The sequence below is a fragment of the Fusarium phalaenopsidis genome (genome assembly GCF_050370095.1).
Source record: "Fusarium phalaenopsidis strain FUZ10S chromosome Unknown contig_32286, whole genome shotgun sequence".
NCBI classification, from domain to species: Eukaryota; Fungi; Ascomycota; class Sordariomycetes; order Hypocreales; family Nectriaceae; genus Fusarium; species Fusarium phalaenopsidis.
Window position 1 is genome coordinate 3,542,043 of NW_028145413.1, and position 19,228 is coordinate 3,561,270.

Sequence of the window (19,228 nt, forward strand, 5' to 3'; positions counted from 1 at the left end):
GGTAGATCTCGTCGAAGGGTCATAGGGGGTTCTGGGGGGTTAAGTGAAGACAAGGCTTGAGGCTACTTCACATGTATGATCATACTCTAGAAATAGCCCGTTCATCATACACTTTAATCTAGAAGCTCTGGCATTCTTCTTAATCCTAACAAGTACACTTCAACCCTTCCATTCACTCTTCTCAAATCATGAAACCTCCTCTTGCAGCTCATAATCCCACGGATCATCCAAAGGCAAACCAGCATCCCACGCCTCCCACCTATTCTTGGAGCAAAGCACCTCCTTGGGCGGCTCCTTCGCCCAGACTATCCGATCCCCCTTGGGGTCCTGCCCCCGTACCAGATCTGCAGCGAAACCTATGCTCTTCTTGACATTGAAGTCGTCGTCCTGGCGTCTGGCAACATTGACGCTGGGGACGACTGCAATCTTTCCTCGACCGTGGGACCACATGTCTTTGCAGAATAGCCTCGTGTCCGGCTGAGTGCACTCTGCTCCCTCTACCGGCAATCTAAACGTCTGCTCGAGTCTCGTGAAGGTAGAGGCCGCGAAGGCTGCTGCACCACCCCAGCAGGAAAACACCTGGAAGGGCCGCTTCTCGTCAAACCGAGCCTGGTCTTTGGAGGATTTCCAGAAGTATTCCTTAACATCCGTCCCCTGGGTCCACTTCTCAGGCGCGACGTGACCAAACTTGTCCCCCTGCATATCTCGACAAGTTGCGTCGTTCTTCAACAAGGGAGTATCGCTGGATTTGTGGAGAGTCCATTGCATGCCGCATGTCATGTCGGCTCCCAGATTCTCCCGTTGGAGAATCAACTCAAGAATATCCTCGCTACAAATGTCCACGTCGTCCAGGAAGACAATCGTCGCGTCTTCTGACACCTCTTTCTTGGCATGACGTACAGCGCCTATCGCCTGATTGCGATGTTTATAAACACGAGGGCCGTAGGCGAACGAGGTGTAGTTGTAGACTGCACCTAGGTGTTCGAGCCCAAGACGCAATTCTTTTAGAATATCGTTCATCTCGGGGCTCCAGCGGCTGCTAATAATTGTCAAGGCGCAACGGTATGGTCCTAGGTGGTACATGGCACTGAGAACGGCGCCGAGGAGTGTGGGCAGCTGGTCCCGGTTTTTCACCACCCGTACGGCAAAGATGTAGTCGATTCCTGGCACTGCAGAGGCAGGCTGCCGAATGGGAATGTATCGTTCAGCATCTGGTGCTGGGCACTCGAGCCGTGGGACTGGAGGGTTGTGTGACCCGAGGATCGAATTCACATACTCCTTGACTGAGTGTCTGGGCTGCTCGGGCGAAGCATCTAGGCACATTAATACATGGCCTCCTATCACAACATCTTGTTTACTTACCAGTTGTATCTTGATGATAGAAGGGCACATTGTACCAGGAGAGTAACCCCCATGCGTCCCTAGCAACAGAGACGGTTTCAGCCCAAGAGAGGACACTGAACCAGCCAATAGCCGCAGGGAAAACGAACAAGCCCAGTATCGCGAGAAGGTGAAGTAATTTGCATTCCATATTTGCTCAATGTTGATGCCAAGATTTCAGCTCAAGACAAGTCCGCGAGAGCGTGTAGTTATAGTCGTGGTGTTGCTCCACATTGCGTTGACGTGAACAGGGTTTCGGATCCGTCGATCCGTACGCGAATGCGATTCATGGAGTTGAAACAACTGCGCCTCGTTGAGGCCGTATTTCGTCCAAGGCTGTTTGCCGCAAGTTCTGGAAGGATGAGGTCAGTTTCATGGTAGGAATTGGCGTCACAGAGGTCCACGCGAATGGCACGAGTTCCTTGCAGAAGGAGTCAATAATTACTATTTATTAAGCCAAGAAATACACACATCATATTGTATTCAGCATACAGCGATTTGGTCGAGTTCACAGAATCCTGCACAGCGCCCGGCAAACTCGGCACCTGGGAGGATGGAATGCCCTGCAAGGCATGTTTAATGCCTGAGCACAGCCCAGACACAGCCCATAACATTTTGCCTTCTAAAATGCCATGCTAATTTGATTAACAGGTCTACCTAAAGTGTATTAACGAAGAGAGGTGCGTGATGTGCCTTGCTTGGTGTTGCAAGAACCAACCCATCACCGAAGATCGCGTCAACCAGTTCAATCCAGTATTACAGAATTATGATTCACTCTATGATAAGGTTTATTCCGTATTATTTCCATCACATGATGCTCTTTTCAATCTTCCCAGGTCCCGATAGCGGACGTTGGAGCTAGATGTTAAGCCTGCCACCTATTTTATTAGTACGGCCTAACATTTCTTGGCGCGCTCATTTTGCCCATCTCGCTTCTCCGGTTCGGAGCTCCGAATCCTTGAACGTGATCTTTATCTCGCGACTGAGCTTAGGTCCTTCCTCTTTGCTACAATCAATATTGTAAAGGCAAAAATGGATGTTCCTGTCGCTGCTAATGTGCTAGGCACTCTAGGGGCCGTAAGATACTCTCCTTTCCCTGCTGTTGAGGATCGTTGCTAACGTCGCGCAGGTCTGCTGGTCGATCCAGGTTTGTCATGAGACAACATGAGAGTAAACATTGGTTAACGGACCCAACTTCTAGTTGATTCCTCAAATTGTCGTTAATTATCGTCGACACAATGCGACTGGTCTGCAGCCATCTATGATGATGCTCTGGGCCTGGGCAGGTGTTCCTCTTGGTGTCTACAACATTGTCAAGGAGTACAATATCGCCCTGCGCATCCAGCCCCAGATCTTGACGCTTTTGAGTCTGGTCACTTGGATTCAATGCTACTACTATGAGAGAGTAAGAAAATAATCCAAATAACTTTTCAAGTAGGAAACTGACTATGATCAGAAATGGACGGTCTATAGATCACTCCTCGTCGTCCTCCCAATTGCAGCAGTCATGGGGGGCATTCAAGCAGGCTTAATCATTGCCCTCCGCATACCCGAGTCCAAAGACATTGAATGGCCCATGATCCTCATGGCTTCTCTCTCCGCAGCCCTTCTCGCGGCGGGCGTGCTACGTCACTACTGGGACATTTGGATTCACCGAACAGTGCGCGGCATCTCGTTCCTATTCGTGGCCATTGACGCAGCTGGCGATGTCTTTTCCCTCGCGTCTGTATTCTTCCAGCCGGAACTCGATTACCTCGGAATCGTCATCTATGCGACAGAATTTGTTCTCTGGTGTGGTGTCTTTGCTTGCGGAGGGTACTACAACTTCCTCCCGTGGATCAAGAAGAGGTGGTCGACCAGGGAGTCCAAGAGGGTCGTTGGGCAAGAGTGCCAGTCAAGCGGAGGATCTCGTGAAGGAGAGAATGGCATCACGCTTCATGAGAATCCTTCATCGAGTTCTGTTTTCCGCACTGCGTCTGGGAACTCGGGACTCAGGGCTCGCAATGCGCAGGGCCGTGATCCACAGGATGTGGAGTGATGTCCATCAAGGGCAGAAAAGGAGTTTCAACCGATTCACGATAGACTATCCATTCTCACGTTTCGCAAGATGAACAGAATTTGAGCATCCTACTTTTCCTTCCGGCTTCAGAGAAGGCCACCAAGACTTGGCACTCAGGGCAGGAATGTGAAGCCAAACTCCCCCTCGAGGAACATCATGACAGGCCTGCCTCAAGACGATGATTTTGCTTCGTTATGAGACATATTCTTGTTGATCTGCAAATTTCTCAGAACACTGTAAAATAATTTCAGGGGCCAGATATCCTACAACACCCTGTCTCTAACAAAGTTGAAGGTCCAAAACAAGGTTCTACAGGCCCTAGAGGCTACTTTAGTGGACCTCCAGCGGGCTTCCCCCCTATCGCGCTAGACGTTCCCTGTCTCGATTGGAGCACATCCCTGCCCGCTTCATCCATCCCGCGATGCCTCCTCTTCCACGTTCAACTTGCGACCGAGCAGCCTCCCAAGACATCTTCTGCTCTCCGGGCCTCAGTGCCATGTTTGAGCGACAGCTTCCATGCCTAACCTCTGGACCCCCGCCGGCCCGATCGGCACCCGGCGGATGATGCTCAACAAGCGATTCAGTCGCATGGCCATCTTTGGCTCTTGCTCCGTCATATTCTTGATCCTCGTCTTTTGGAGCCGCATCCACGGCAGCTATGGCGTCTCCGAGTACTACTCCTTCTCTACCACGAGCTCCTTCTTCCCCGTCTCCATCGATCCCGCAGAAAAGACCACCAACGAGCTATGCGCCAGCTTCCCGAAGCACCTCCTCCAGACCATCCAGCCTGTCCTCAAGCTAGGTCATGCCGACGCCAAGGACAGGATCGATGCTCAGTTTGACAGCGTCAGCGCTTGCTTTGGCAAGGATGAACTACTCGTCTACTCGGATCTCGACGAGGAGGTGCGGGGACACCAGGTCATCGATGTGCTGGCTGACCTGCCGGAGCTCTACTACCACGACAACCCCGATTTTATAAACTACATCTGGCAGAAGGAGATGCGCGGCAACGGGACACTCGATGTGGACAAGGAGGCGACTGCGCGCATCAATGGCTGGAGGATGGACAAGTTCAAGTTCTTGCCCATGATTGAGCGCGCATGGAGGACCAAGCCCAACAAGGACTTTTACTTTTTCTTTGAGACAGACACGTTGGTGCTCCCGATCACTATTTCTATGCTCGCGCTTATAACTACTTCAGATATGTCTTTTGGGACAACGCCTTTCGATTCCTCCAGACCTTCGACCCCGATGCGCCCCTCTACATGGGTTCTCCCTCGCCGGGAAGACACGACGTCAAGCAGGACATCAAGACATGGTTCGCAAACGGCGGACCTGGCTTTGTCCTCAGCCGCGGCGCCATCAAGGCCCTTCTAGTGCGCAAGACGACACCCTACGGACAGTACATTGAACCTCCGGCGCCGGAAAAGTGGCTTCCCATGCTTCGCGATGATTGCTGCGGCGACAGCGTCGTCGGCTGGGCGCTGTGGAACGTGAGCGTGCCGTTACGGGGATACTGGCCGCTCTTCAACCCGCATCCCCTGCATAGCATCCCGTTTAGCGACAAGTACTGGTGTCAGCCCGTTATGACGTTGCACAAGACCCAGCCCAAGGACATGGTGGATATCTGGAGATGGGAGTTTGGCCAGAGGAAGCTTGGCGTAAGTTGAGATGGTGTCTTTGTTGTTTCACACGCTGACTGATGTATAGCGGCCGTTGCTTTATTCGGATGTTTGGAGGTTCCATCACCCAGGCGACCGCAAGGTAGCCGACAACTGGGACAATGGGAAGTGGGATTTCTGGGTTGCTCCCCCTGAAGCAAAGATTGACTCGTTTGACGCCTGCGGGTCATACTGCAGCGACAACGACGAGTGTCTCCAGTTCAACTGGAGAGGAAGAGATGAGCAGAAATGCGTTCTCTCCAAATCCTTTAGAGTCGGCGATGCGAGAGAACCAGAAAAGATCATCGAGCCCGAGGTCAAGGACGACAAGGGCAACGTCATCCCTCCACCTCCAGATCGCAAAGATCGATGGGTCGACTTCAAGTCGGGATGGATGACGGATAGGATCGAGCAGTGGAGGAACAAGAGAAACTGCTCAGAGGTGCAATGGGTAGGACCCAGCATTAAGAGGATCTTTTGAGCGGTGTATCATGCGGTGTGTCATGTTGGTAGAGTGTTTAGGCGTTGGGGTAGGCATTACAGATATAGATTATGCATATGATAATAGTTGCGGGCTAGATGCCAAGCGCATGTACTTTTCCTCTCTCCATCTTCTTTTCCTTGAAACAGTACTTTTGGGGTATCAATCAGTAGACGTAGCGGAAGTAAGGGTTCTCCTTGTCGGTCAAGTCCTGGAATGCTAGCTTGGCTCGTTCAGCTTCGTCTCCGGGGATGGCATCTCGCTTCTTGTTCTCGTTGCGCAGGACAAAGTAGAGAGTAGTCGATGCGAGGATGCAGATGATGTAGCTGCATATTGTTAGACACTTGCGTGCACTAAGATGGATAGGTGACTCACCAGATGATCAAACCAAGCCACAGAGCTGGGTAGTGCTCGCTCTTGGTCTGGCTCCAAACAAGCTGAGGACCAACAATGTTTCCAACGCAGTAGGCCACAAAGATAGTGGCAGCCATGAAACTCTTCTTGGTATGTCCAGCAACATTAGACATACCAATAGTAATGATAAGACTGACAGTTCCTCCAAAGAAGCCAGTGATGGAGTATCCAACCACAGGCGCCGCAGCACGGTACGACCACTCGCTCTTCCAGATGATGGCACATCCAGCAATGACGGGCAGACAAGTAAAGATAAGCATGAAGATGCGGATGTTGTTAAACTTTGTGCCCAGCCATCCTGTGAGGAGGATGACGATGAAGCAGAGTCCGCCAAGGGGGAATTGGAAGAGAATCGAGTGGAGGGTGCTCCAGCCAAAGGTCGATACGATTAGGGGACCGAATCCGCTGACGGCGCCGTTGACGGTGTATGCGGAGGCCATCATCAGAGCCACGAGCCAGATCTTGACGTCGAGGACAGCTTCCTTGAGCTGTGATGTCTTGAAGGTTGTGCATCGCACGCCAGTCTGGCCATGTCGAAGACGCTCCACGGCTGCGAATCTCTCCTCTTTTGTCAGGAACCAAGCCGACACGGGTGAGTTTGGCATGACGAAGCAGAAGAGACCGAAGAGGAACGTCAAAGATCCTGCGAGGAGGTAGATGTACTGCCACCTCTTGAGGCCGCCGCCCGTGATCTGCGCAAAGCCATAGTTGAGTGCGCCGCCGATGATTGTGAAGATACCGGTCGACGAAAACCACCAACTCTGTCGGAGTGACTGCTCAGTCTGCGTATAATATCCCGAAACAATGCACATGAATCCCGTAGGAATAATGCTCTCGACGAAACCCAGGAAGAAGCGCTGCACATACAACCCCTGGTGCGATGTCACAGCAGCAGTGAGCATACAGATGGCGGCCCAGACGATTACGACACCACCGAGGACGCGGCCGATGTCGAAACGCTGGAGGGCGAATGTCATGGGGTACAGGCCGGCAAGCATGCCAAAGTAGAAGAGCGAAGTGGCCCAGCTGAGACGTCGAGTGTCGACTGTTGGAGGCGTAGTTGAAGCGTCCACGATGGTGAGGTCGAGGTCGGCAGTCATACCAAAGAGAACAGCAGAGCCGAGAATCGCCTTGTCGTAGTACACGAGGCCATCTACAAGATTAGTTATAACTCTCCCAAGGTGAGGTGAGGCACATACAGCCGACAATCATGGCGGGGATGAGAAACAGGTCAATCTTTCTCACGGCGCGGGCAGCCACCACAGGATCGATGGCATGCTGCTCCTCTCCGACAATGGCGATGGCTTCATCTTTGTTCCCGACAGCAGCTTCGCTGTCGGTCTGGTGAGTTTCGTGTGCGCCCATGATGCGATACCAAACGGTGAAAGTTTGATGTGGCGAGAGGATGAAGATATCACGAGAGAGCGATATAATTCATGATGGCAGAAAAACACGCAACAATTTTTTTTTTACGCCGCGACCAGGATCTAACTAGCCTAAGCAAAAAAAGGCTGATATGATATTTGGCGACTTGAGTGAATTTTTACGTCACTTTGCGAATGGGATCAAAGAGACCAAGAACCGCTGTAGGCCGTTTTAAGCCTCAGCTGCAGACGACGGACCCTTGGCTAGAGGGGGTTCATGGGCTCGCTAGTAAGGATTGAGCTGCTGGGATCGGGGCCGCTCGTGGGGGGGTGATAAAAATGGCTTCATTGTGAAAAGGTCGAGATGGTGTTGTGAAGGGTTTTTCTCGGTTGACTTACCCTGGACAACTTGGCAGAGGAAGTTTCGCGATGCTGTAAAAGCACAGAGTATGCCTCGGTCTATGATAGAGAGATGCTATACTGTAAGTGATTTGGCTGGTTGGGCAGGTTAGAAGTGACATTTGATATGGCTCGTTGATAATGTCGTCAGTTGATCCGGAGCATACACTCCGTGAACGAATCGTCGATGGCTTCAAGGTCATTGACATAATCATTATCTATCTCCTCTGCTGTGCTAAGACTACAGCGGGGTCACGACCAGGGTGTCAGCCCGATTAAAATGCGCAAAATGAAAGGTACTTATTAGCCCACCTAATTTATATGATGATAAAAGTCCCAGCAATCTGCGTTGTTACAAAGTGCGACATTGCATTGCTCGCAGCCACTTCGTGACTGCGGCACCCTGGCCCGCGGCCTCACATTGCCGTTGATGCTCACTAACGGCGGCCTCTTGCTTCGTGACCTGATTTCTCCTAGCTGTTGATGCTGACAAGCGAGGCAGGCTGACGGGCTTCCTCGTGAGACGCGTTTATGTAGGGAAATAGGCGTAATTTCGTCTCCAGATCGGTATCTTCGCCTTGACTGACTTCGTGAGTGAAACCTAGCAATTAAACCATCAATTACGAGCTCTCGCCACTTCCGTTGCACCTTGATCTTATCCCAAGCAGGCTGCCCATAAAGCTGCAGACTGTAGCTGTTGCCGATCATGATCTCGAGCAAGAAGGACCACGCGAGAGCCTGCCAAGCGCCGCGCCGATACGGGTGTTTATAACCCTGTGATGCCCTCAACTGGTCGCTCCGATCTACACCGTTCATCCAGTCATTATAGTCGGCGGCAATAGAGGGGATTTCGAACTCCTTGATCTCCTCATTGCCGAAGAACCGCTGGATCGGCCGGGCACGGGTGTGTATGGTGTTGGGCCTCTCTTCCTCTTCCGTAAAATGCGCTCTTGACCGGTGTATAAGGTCGTCATAAAGAGCACGAGGGCGTTGTCTTTCCAAGCGATTTGATTGACCTAGAAGACGACTAATTAGTAGGGGAAACGCAGCTAAAACGCGTCTCCAAAGCGTACAAGGTTATCCTCTGTGGGGACTGCAACCACCTCGTTGAATCTGAGAAGCCGGGCACCGTTCGTATCGTCTTTCTTGAGCTGCCGTATGGGGCGATAAATGCCACTATTCACACGTGCCGTACCTGTGCCGGCGTGGCCTGAGATGCGGAGGACTCGTAGGAGGTTTGGTGAGTTAAAAAGGTTGTCAAAAAAGACGTGATAGTGATGATCTTGGGGAAGGAGGTTGACGAGAGCCGGCACAACGCTCTGTGTGGGGTTGAGGGTTATCTTCTTCTGCTTCTTCGTCATCTCGCTCTTTCCCTTCTTCTTTCGTAGCTTTTGATAACGTTCTTGGCTGTGGCCATAGGCCGTGATGCTTCTGTTGAAGTGTGTAATTCGTGATAGGCCGACGGGACCGTGTTTCTTCCCTGGACTATGCCAAAGCCACCGTAAGAGGATTCCCTGCTGACCAACACCCCAGGCTTTAAGCCCTAGCTTTATTAGCTTATTTTTTATCTTAGTTTTCTACTTAAACTAGCCTATATATTAGATTATTCCCTTATTAATAGAAATATAACTCCCTAGCTTAATAAAAGATAAAGTAATACTCTAGAGAATATTAGACTACTCAGCCATAGCTTAGAAGACTCTAGGAATATTATTATAGTAATTAAGAAGTAAGAAAATGCGAAGATACTAGAAGAGGAGCTATTAGCGGTTAAAAGTTATATATTTAATAATAAAGTGATTTGGCCGTTAGTGGCTAGAGTCAGCGATCTTCCAAATATCCTCAACCTTGCTTTCTTTGAAGCTTCCTATGTAGAGGAGTATCGCTAACCAGATGTAAAGCTCAGGAACCGTTGTTGGCCTCCACTTGCGAAGGCGGGCCTGCGGACGAAGTGGTCGCTCATGGAAGAGGCCGGCGATCCAGATATTGGTATATTGAACCCATCTCTCAACGAGGGAATAAGGGATAAAGTGCAAGAAGAAGTCTAGAGGCTCGTTAGGCAGCTCTTTGACCCGTAAGGCGCGATAAGTGATGTGTTGTGGTTGAAAGTTGTAACCTCTCTGTGTGGTTGCGGGGAGATTGGGTCTGCACGTGACATCGTCGGGCTGCAGCCGGCTGCAATTACGGTCTTCAATAAAGCTATTGTCATCATAGGCATTGGTAATTGGTGCTTCCTTAGGTACCGACGGCATAGTTGATGTTTCAATTTGATAGGAAATTGACGATATCCCTTAGTAAAATCTATGGTGTTGCGTCGAGGGGCAACTTGCAGGTAGCGGAAGGTACCTTGTCAATGACGCGGCCAAGTGGGGCTCGTGACCTGCTGTAGTCTTAGCACAGCAGAGGAGATACATCCCGCTAGGTATCTCAATCTCTGTCGTACAAGTTCCATTACAGCTTCGAAGGGCTCTCATTCGGATTCTTAATCTCGACAATCATCTTGCCTATCAAAAATCGTTAGCTCAACTGACCCAACAAAACAAAAAACACAACAAAAAACATACCCGTGTTAATCCCCTTGTAAAGATCCACCAAGGCCTGCTCGGCAACCTTCAGCCCGCCCTTGACGATGGTCTCGGTCTTCTTGAGCTTGCCCTCTGCGATCCAGCCTGCTAGCTCGGCTCGCGCGCGGGGGTAGTCCTTGACATGGTCTAGAACGATGAAGCCTTGCATCTTGATGCGCATCGTGATGATCTGCGAGAAGGCTCGGGGTCCTTGGGGCTTGGCTGCGTTGTACTGGCTGACTATGCCGCACTCGACGAAGCGGGCGTGCTCCTTGGCTCGCATGAGACACATGTCGAGGATGTCGCCGCCGACTGATACATGTTAGTGTTGAGTTGAAGGGAGTGTTGACTGGCTTACCATTGTCGTAGTAGACGTCAATGTAATCCTTGGTCGCCTCGTTGAACCTCTTCTTAAAGTCCTCAGCCTTGTAGTTGAGCGCAACGTCGAAACCCAACTCCTCAGTGAGCCATCGACACTTGTCATCGCTTCCGCAGATACCCACAACTCTAGCGCCCTTGATCTTTGCAATCTGACCAGCAACGCTACCAGTGGCGCCAGCAGCTCCAGACACAACAACGAGCTCACCAGGCTTGGGGTCACCGATCTGGGTCATGCCAACCCAGGCTGTCAAGCTAGTCGAGCCCAGAGCTGAAAGCATATCATGAGGCTCCTGGACGCCGGGGAAGTTGGCTTGGGGCTCAAAGCGGCCTTCGGGGAGGATGGCGATCTCTGTCCATCCCGGATAGCCAGCAACGATATCACCCTCCTTGGCGAGTTTGCTCTTGGAGGCGAGAACGCGGCAAGCGCAGGCACCTCGCATTGTCTCACCGATCTGAACGGGAGGAAGATAGGATCGGGCATCTAAGACATTGTTAGAAGACGATCAATCAAGTAAAGGTTCAAGTTCTGTTACCTCGCAGCCATCCTCGCATGGCAGGGTCTAGCGAGAGGTAGAGAGTCTCGACGAGGATCTGTCCATCCTGGAGGTCGGACGGCGTAGGAGCGGGGGCAGTCTTTTGGGAGAATGTCTGGCCGGGGATGATGTCTGTAGTGGGACGCTCAGCGAGCAGGACGGAGAGGTTATCGCGAGCCATGTTGGGCAATGTGGTGAAACGTATAGTTTAGATGCAAGTGAATGTGCACAGCAGGTTGTACTAAAGGCTCGTCGTTCGTTACAAGTCCAACCTTGACACGAGTATCAGTACGACTGGAACCAAAGACGTCGAGGGGGGCAACCTTTTTGTACCTCCAACCAGCCTCACAACTCAACCTCCTCTTTCCCCCTACTACGTAGGAAGAAACATCTAGCTACTCGGCCCCGCCTTCAAGGCCCGGAGTGCCACATATCACGGACGCTATTCCCATCAGGATATATCCCCGGGGAGACCATCGGCCGCCCGGTCAAGTCGGGGATCTACATTCTCCAGCTGAAAAAGCCACCCCTCGCCTCCCCGGAGATGGGAGGTGGGGCGGACACGGATACCGAGGCTCGGGGGGCTTCTCCAAGAGCGGCTAAGGCGCCTTGATTTGGAACACCAGTCTTTTTCTTTTGACGGCGGGCGTTTTGTTTCTACACGGATTGAATACGTAACTGTTGTTTTTCGATTCGTAATCATCCCCCTCCTTGTCGACGGGCATAGACATCCCCAGCAAGCCTCGGTATGTTGCTACACTCTTGGAAAGAGACTCCGGACACCCGAGGACGCCGCTCCAGGTGACATCGTCAAGGGTGCAAGCCTAGGCTTGGATGACCATCAACCGAACATCCCGGACAATAATGTTTGACCGTTTTAAAGAGTCCACTTTTGAAGCTTTCGTAACAAAACACACTCCGGAGCCGACTCCGCTCTCTCTCGGCCGAAGGGTTTCATTCTTGGCTTCACGGTCGATGAACTTAGAGTTCTCACCTCAGCAGAAAGGAAAAAGATATGGGAGTTGATTACTGTTCTAGGTATTGCTTCCATTCATGATTACCCCCCGCCGGAACCGAATGCAAACCTGTCGTGTGCGGGGGGACGGAACAAGTACATTAACCAACAGTTCATCTCGTCTTTAGCACGGTTGTCCACACAAAGTACATCAGCATGACCGCCCCAGTAAGAGGTCCTGCGATGTACCAAAAGTAGTGGCCCTTGCCTTCCCAGTCATACACGGGCGCGTCCATAAAGCCCTGGTTTCTCAGTGACCTTTCTCATGTTGTTTGAAGTGGGAGACTTACCGCGACTGCCGTGGCTGGGAGGAAAAACATTGTTAGAAGTGCAATTGCCTTCATCTGTTGGGCATCGCCAATTGCCACCTTGGAGTCTTGACGGGCAACTTCAGCCAGTTCCTGTAATTGTTAGATACGGTTCATCTTCTGTGAGGGATTTGGAGGCAAGCCTTTTGAAAGGCAAGTGAAGTCGCCTGCATAACGTTTTCGCATCTCATGGCACTCTCCTCGAAGATCTCCCGAACTTCGGTGACGTAGTCTGCAGGCTCGAGCACAAAGCCCTCGGTGCCTAGAGTGCTAAAGGCGGGGAGATTCGGACACACGCTGAGAAGCTTGTCGAGCTGTAGCCTCCACATGTTGAGCTGAGATCTTAGCACGCCGACCTGATTGTACAATTCGTAAAAAGTCTCGGGTTGATCGTCAGAAGTCTCCTCATCGGGCTTTTGGAGGTGCTGCCCTTTGCTAATTTTGATTCTTAGCCCATCAATCATGTCGTCTACCTGCTTTAGACGATGCTTCCTCTCGAGCTCTAGGAAGGCGGATATTAGAACAAACGGATTATCGATGAAACCCCTGTTGTTGAAGAGCTTCGACGCCATATTCGTGACATCATCTGGAGAGCCGTATCCTAGGAAGAGGCCAAAGACTTGCTGGGTATTGGGAAAGTAGGTAACGCTCATGGCCATGTACTGCGTCAATATCGAGTCCACAGATAGTATGTACACTGGGCTGGTGAGTGAGCTGATCGCAATTACAGAAGAGGAAGGCTTACCTTCGCAGGGCTGGCCCTGCATCGAGCTCTTCAACTTCTTGAAGACAGTTCTAGGTCGCTTGACTATTTCCATGAAGACTGAGGGTACGTGCATTCGCGTCAAGACATCTTTGAACTTGGTCTTTTGAATGGGGATCCAGGATAAGGCCATGCGATAATGCTGGACTCGTGAAAACACCTTGGGGTCGACCTCAGTGATTTCCTTCCGAGGGCACATTCTGAAAAATTGTTAGAGGAAGCGCAATGACGATGCTGATGGGCATACTGACAGGAGGGAGAAGGATGGCTTGGATGTGCTGGTGACGGCTGGAACACACTGAGATGGGTCAGCCAGCGACATCAACTTGAAGCGATGTCGTTTGACGAATTGTCGAAGAATTGGAATATGCTGAAGACAATGGGCAGCTTACATCTGTCTTCCATGACGCCCAGTCTTGTTCACCCCGAATCTCTCGATAATGATTGAGGTTCTTGGTCTGCACATCGTTAGCATAATCAACAACGACATGAACAAGGCCTTACAGATAAGAGACTCTCGCTCGTAATTGAAAAACAGCTCTTCGATGACTCCCCATAAGACGGTCCGTCGAGGTGACTGATAGACTCATCCGTGGGCTCAAATTCCCTCCAGACGCGATCCATCTCGTACTGCTTCTTCAACGCCATAATTGTTGTGAGATTGAAGGATTTAGATGACGGATAATTCAGGCAGCGTCGAGAGATATTTGTTGAGCGGAGAATGCCTCGACACAGCCTCAGAAGTGCAATGGTTCGCGAAAAAGGCAGATCAGGCTGGGCTGCGGTCGCACTTTGGGTAAAGCTGCAGAACCGCAAAGAATTATGACCAAAAACGAAACTATTCCAAATATTGACAGAATTTTGAAGAGACTTTATGTAGAAAGTTGCAACAGCTTGAAGAGGTAGCCAGTATCAGCTTGTAACGGTCGCTTTCAACAGCACGCAACGATGGCTTACAACGTCAGCTTGTAAGAGCTTGCAAGAACAGCTTATAACGGCCAGAAATTGCAGTGTGCAACAGGAATTTGAAACGGCAGATAATCTCAGCAGCTCGTGACAAGGCTTTTAAAGGCAGCACAAGGCGTACTGAATGGCTGCAGAGACCCTGGTCAGTTGCCTCTCGACTCGACGAATAAGACGACAGCGTCGAGTAAAGCAGGCTGTTCCCCACGGGAGCCGACATGAAGCAGTCAGACAACCCATTCTGCAGAGCCTCAATCAATAGAACTCGCCCGGCTACTATGGTTTGTCTGCTTAGACCGAGGTGCATTCTCACCAAAGGCATGTTTGTTCAACGGATGTCGAACACGTAGCGAGACTAGATGCATTCTAGTGAAACCATTCTCGATGTGAGATGCAGAGCCTCGAAGAAACCGGGCATGTCTCGCCGCCTACTTAACCAGGCAAATGTCCACCTCAGGCAAACTGACATTGACACCGCCTCCTCTGCCTCAAAACTTACGACCCTACTCTGAAAAAGAATCTGAAACATGACATCATGGAGATTTGGTCGGAGTAAGCGCCCGGAATGGATCCTTCAACCTGACGTGGTTATACACTCGTCTTCCTTTGACCCCTACCGGACCAAGCACGAGTTTGACAAGGTGTTGGGTGTCGGAGAGTGGAAGGTTGATGTACGTGAACGGCTAATTGGGATTAAACTACTGTTTACTGATGTTTAAAGAATGCTCCTCTCACGGATAGGTACGACTTTTACGTGAGGCAGAGTCTGACCAGAGTAAGTCTTGTCCCCCTGCTCAATAGCGTGGAAGACTGAGGGATGTAGGACGTTGTGGCCATGATCAATAGCATAGCTGCGGGTAACAGTCCAAGCTACTACCAAGGCTACTGAGATTTACGAGTCCAAGTAATGATACACGATAATGAGTTATACTTTTGCCAATGCCCCATGCTCCCTGTTTTAGAGTGACGCTCATGCCGACAGATCGTCCTTGTTTGTTCCCCATGTCCATTCCCAACCAAAGTACATTCCCCTGGAATTGTCACACTTGGTGACAAGGGATGTGACCGCAGATCTCACACCTTGACGCCGAGGGGAGGACGCTTCCCCTTTTGTCTCACATACCTAAAAGGCCTCGCCGTTTTAAAAGTCGCCATGTCGTAGCTGAACCCCCGAGTAAAATACTCATCATCCTGATCAACCATGTCCTCAAGTTTATTGCAGAGCTCCGACATGCTGATTCGCTTCTTGGGCAGATCCGTGGACCAGAACCTCTTTCTCGGGGGAGGTACTCGCGAGGGTTCGGAGCGCACTGTGGTGTTTCGTCTCATGGGTAGATAAGTGCGGGACTCTTGAAAAGTCGCGCTTCGAGGAGAGGAAGATGGCTGGGATGATCCCCTTCCGTCGCTGGGTGAAGTGGGATGCTCGCCGGAGTCGTTGCGGGGGACGAGGATATCGGTGACGACTATGTCGACGAGATCGTGGATGAACTTGGGAACCCAAGGTAATCCATGTATCTTCTTTGCCCACTACAAACTGTCAGTATCAGAAACACAGTATCGGAAACAATAAGACGTCGGGGTTAACTTACCTGAACCACACCCTCGTGAATGGCAATCTTCTTGTTAACCCGAGGAAAAGGCCAACACCCCGAGGTCCCATACCCATGAATCTCATACAGCATGCCAACTGTCATACTACCGTCAGAATTAACCACTGTCCTCGATTCATCAAATCCCCTAAGCCCCTCATTCCCAAAAACCACCCAGAGACAAAACTCAAAGAACAAGCAGCCCAAGGCCCACGTGTCGAGCGACTGGTTCGTCCTCCAGTTGGCCTGCACCTCAGGCGCGCAGTAGGGGTGGAACCGCATGTGTGGATCGACGTGGTTTACAGTCGCCGTGTGGTGGTACTTTGTTAAACCAAAGTCTGCGAGTTGGAGGACGCCGTGCTTCCCTGGGTCGCCGTCCCAGTTTGTGAAGCGGAGGATGTTTTCGGGCTTGATGTCACCGTGGATGCCGTGGTTTCGGGGGTCATCGTCATCCTCGGCTCTGTGGGCGTAGAATTCGTGAAGAATGTTCAAAGCGCTTGCGAGACCGTGGATCTGCTCTGCCATCCAACGGGAGAGACCATACACGTGTTCTGGATCTTGTGCCGTCGAGTACGTGTTCCAGAACTCGCGAAGATTGCCGTCGGCGCAGGGAAAGACGAGATAGAAGTGTAATATGTTCCCAGACTCAATCTCAAACGTGGCCGCTATCATTGAAATATGCTTCGTGCTTTCGTTTGTCTCCTGCTCGTGCTGCTTCCTGATCTTGTTGAGACGACCCAAAGCATGGGCTTCAGCCTCAAAGGCACCGCGGTCGGAGCTCTTGAGTTTCTTTACAGCAAACAGCTGCTTTCTATCTCCGGTCTGTTTTAGGTTAGCAGATAGAATTGAAAAGTTTGTGGGATACTCACCTGGCGGGTTCTGAGGTTTCCGTGCGTTTCAGGCAGTTGAACCTTGGCGACATGTCCTCCTGCACCCTCGACTTGCCCCTCGCCAGCTGGGATAAGTGGGATAGCGATACCTCCGGGAAAGATATAATGTCGAAGATCGTCGTTTTCAGTCTTGAAGAAGGGCGCGCACATCTCCCATTGCTTCCACGCAAAGTCCGCGATATGCTCATGATCCCAGTCCGCAAAGCAAGGGTGAGGGCCACTCCTCTCATCAAGAACAAGCTGAACACACCCACCAGGACCGTCGACCTGCTTCAAAGGAAGCAGGCCATCATGCAACTCTTCATCCACAAACCGTCTGATCTGACCCTGTTTCTGAATGCGAATCAGGAGTGCGAGGATCTTGCGGTACGATTTGAATCCGATATCCGTCTTTGACCGCGGCTTGCTGCAGATCTTGGAGGCCAACCAGTCCTTTTCATCATCCGAGACTCCCTCAAGGCCACACTGATCGAGAATAGCCCTCACCTTGGGCTGGTCCATGTAGCGCCAGAGGCGAACGTCGGAGAGGAATTTTCCAGTGCACGAGGAGAAGAAGGATGTGTTACACCCATGGTTAGTTACCAGTGCCGTCAAATCGTTTCTGACACAGCTGAGATCGATGGCCTCTCTCTGCGATGGCTCGGGCTTTTCTTTTGGTTCAGGCTCTCCCAGTTGCTCAAGGTTGAGAGATTCCGCCTCATCGTCTATCTCAATCTCGTGGATTAGGCTCGGCTGGCGTAGTCTTGCGTCTATATCTGTAGTTGTTAGTCCAGTTCACCTCGAGTTGAGAAGTCAAGCATCATACCTCCAAGAACTGTATCTGCCGTGCTGTTCTTGCGCTCGCGGCTGAAGTCAGCGAACTGACCGCCTGTGGAGTAAAATTCAGCATTGCTAGGTCCCGCGGACGACAAATGTTCATCGCCAAAAGTCTTTGCGAGATGCTCTAGCATAAACCTTTGATAGATCCTAGGTGGTGTTTCAGCAGCAAGACCAGAGCGAGCTGATAGAGCTCCAGGACGTGCAGGTCTGAGCGGAAGGTCCTCGACTGCCCTCCCCCTAATGACAGCAAGGTCTGCGCCCCCGCTAGACGTCTCTTGGGGTCGGACTGTCAGGAGGCCTTGCGACGATCCCGAATCGCGGTGTTGAGACATGAAGGTCACGATTTGACTGCATATGCGAGTGCGTAACAGTCAAGGGTTCAGGTTGTCAAGAAGAGAAGGGGTTAAATGCCAAGTAGATCTCATGTCACAGAAGCAGTGACGTCTCATGCAGGAGTGAATGAGAAGGCTGAGGCGCAGCCCCTGTTGCCACCCACAGAGCCTCACTGCCAAGTCTGGTGTTGGTTCACAAGTGAAGTGTATTAACAGGCAGTGACTCTTTCAACCCACCATCGATGTCTAAAAACATCACAGGGTTTGCTCTAGGCTGATGCACAAAGACCGTGGACCTGCATTAATGCAGGCCAAGTAAAGCGCAGGATCTGGAATGGCAGAGCCATCTAAGCCATCGTAAATATTGTGACCAGCATAGGAAGACAATCAGGTTAGAGGATAAAAGTATTCCATAAATTAGGCTATTAATATATCACATATTTTTTATTCCCCTTAGAAGAGGATATGTCCGCCTCTGGACTGGTATCTCACTGTTTCCTTGCCTTGGATGACCATGCTTGCGTCTCTCACAACAAAGCCCAACGCCATCCAGCCAACCTGCATAAACCGATTCGTCATATCATAATAGGTATCATCATGGGATCCGGCAGCAATCAAATTCGTGCTGGGCAAACCATCAGCACAACCACCTCCAACTCCCACACAAATGACTCACCATTGCCAGATGCCTCGGCGCATGAATCCGATAAACATCATTATGCATCTGTACAAAAAACGACTTTTGAAACTTTCTTTCCAAAAGCTCACAAAGAGCATCCGGGTGAATCTTTTGGCAAAAGATGACCTGCGGATTCTCAACCGTGTATCGCGGCTTGTGCGGCTTGCGACGATGTCTGCCTGGCAAGATCGAGGTCAGCAGGTCCATGAGTCTGCGCCAGTCTTTGTGTATTGGTATAGGCATCGTGAGGCGGAAATGTGAAGGACTTTTCATTTGAAGAGGGGAGAGCCACAGTTGTGGGATTTTATACAGAGTGCCACGTCTGTGATGATAAGGCAACGAGGCTTGGCGGGAGGCGATTGTTTGCCTGAGCAACTGTTGAAAAGGCTCGTGGTGATTCGCATCCCTCAATATGAGCTGACTGTATGCCGAGCTGCCCAACGATTTCAAGTACCCGGCCCTGAATTGTTTATGCAATCGATCAACGGCATGCCTCACCTCAAGGGGTGGTCGATAACTCGGCGCCCAAACCCACCGTATCATATGAAATGGAAGGCTACCTACCTTTTGACATAGAAAGAATCAAATGGAAAATTTATACTCCGTAGAAGAATTACCATTTGAACCATCCAAA

At 51.0% G+C, this 19,228-nt stretch overlaps 6 protein-coding genes across 6 annotated transcripts; 2 read left to right on the plus strand and 4 right to left on the minus strand.

The window, feature by feature from the left end:
* Positions 1–186: 186 nt before the first annotated feature.
* Positions 187–1,531, minus strand: LRP88_03379 (uncharacterized protein; the record flags this gene model as incomplete). Its single annotated transcript, XM_083240000.1, has 2 exons — positions 187–1,313; positions 1,363–1,531. The coding sequence occupies 2 exons, from the start codon at positions 1,529–1,531 to the stop codon at positions 187–189; spliced, it is 1,296 nt and encodes a 431-aa protein (XP_083105130.1).
* Positions 1,532–2,412: 881 nt separating this feature from the next.
* LRP88_03380 (PQ loop repeat-domain-containing protein) lies at positions 2,413–3,418 on the plus strand (the record flags this gene model as incomplete). Its single annotated transcript, XM_083240001.1, has 3 exons — positions 2,413–2,457; positions 2,582–2,785; positions 2,837–3,418. 3 exons carry the CDS (start codon positions 2,413–2,415, stop codon positions 3,416–3,418), a joined length of 831 nt encoding a protein of 276 aa, XP_083105131.1.
* A 585-nt stretch (positions 3,419–4,003) lies between these two features.
* Positions 4,004–5,581, plus strand: LRP88_03381 (uncharacterized protein; the record flags this gene model as incomplete). The annotated part of the gene is made up of 4 exons (XM_083240002.1): positions 4,004–4,590; positions 4,641–5,098; positions 5,150–5,178; positions 5,231–5,581. 4 exons carry the CDS (start codon positions 4,004–4,006, stop codon positions 5,579–5,581), a joined length of 1,425 nt encoding a protein of 474 aa, XP_083105132.1.
* Positions 5,582–5,747: 166 nt separating this feature from the next.
* Positions 5,748–7,360, minus strand: LRP88_03382 (major facilitator superfamily domain-containing protein; the record flags this gene model as incomplete). Its single annotated transcript, XM_083240003.1, has 3 exons — positions 5,748–5,907; positions 5,957–7,125; positions 7,202–7,360. 3 exons carry the CDS (start codon positions 7,358–7,360, stop codon positions 5,748–5,750), a joined length of 1,488 nt encoding a protein of 495 aa, XP_083105133.1.
* Positions 7,361–10,209: 2,849 nt separating this feature from the next.
* On the minus strand, positions 10,210–11,417 carry LRP88_03383 (MDR family NADP-dependent oxidoreductase; the record flags this gene model as incomplete). The annotated part of the gene is made up of 4 exons (XM_083240004.1): positions 10,210–10,262; positions 10,323–10,598; positions 10,681–11,184; positions 11,237–11,417. 4 exons carry the CDS (start codon positions 11,415–11,417, stop codon positions 10,210–10,212), a joined length of 1,014 nt encoding a protein of 337 aa, XP_083105134.1.
* A 947-nt stretch (positions 11,418–12,364) lies between these two features.
* LRP88_03384 (uncharacterized protein) lies at positions 12,365–17,714 on the minus strand (the record flags this gene model as incomplete). The annotated part of the gene is made up of 11 exons (XM_083240005.1): positions 12,365–12,493; positions 12,542–12,652; positions 12,736–13,256; positions 13,305–13,522; positions 13,574–13,620; positions 13,715–13,780; positions 15,034–15,136; positions 15,409–15,812; positions 15,875–16,696; positions 16,744–17,513; positions 17,570–17,714. 11 exons carry the CDS (start codon positions 17,712–17,714, stop codon positions 12,365–12,367), a joined length of 3,336 nt encoding a protein of 1,111 aa, XP_083105135.1.
* Positions 17,715–19,228: the final 1,514 nt, after the last annotated feature.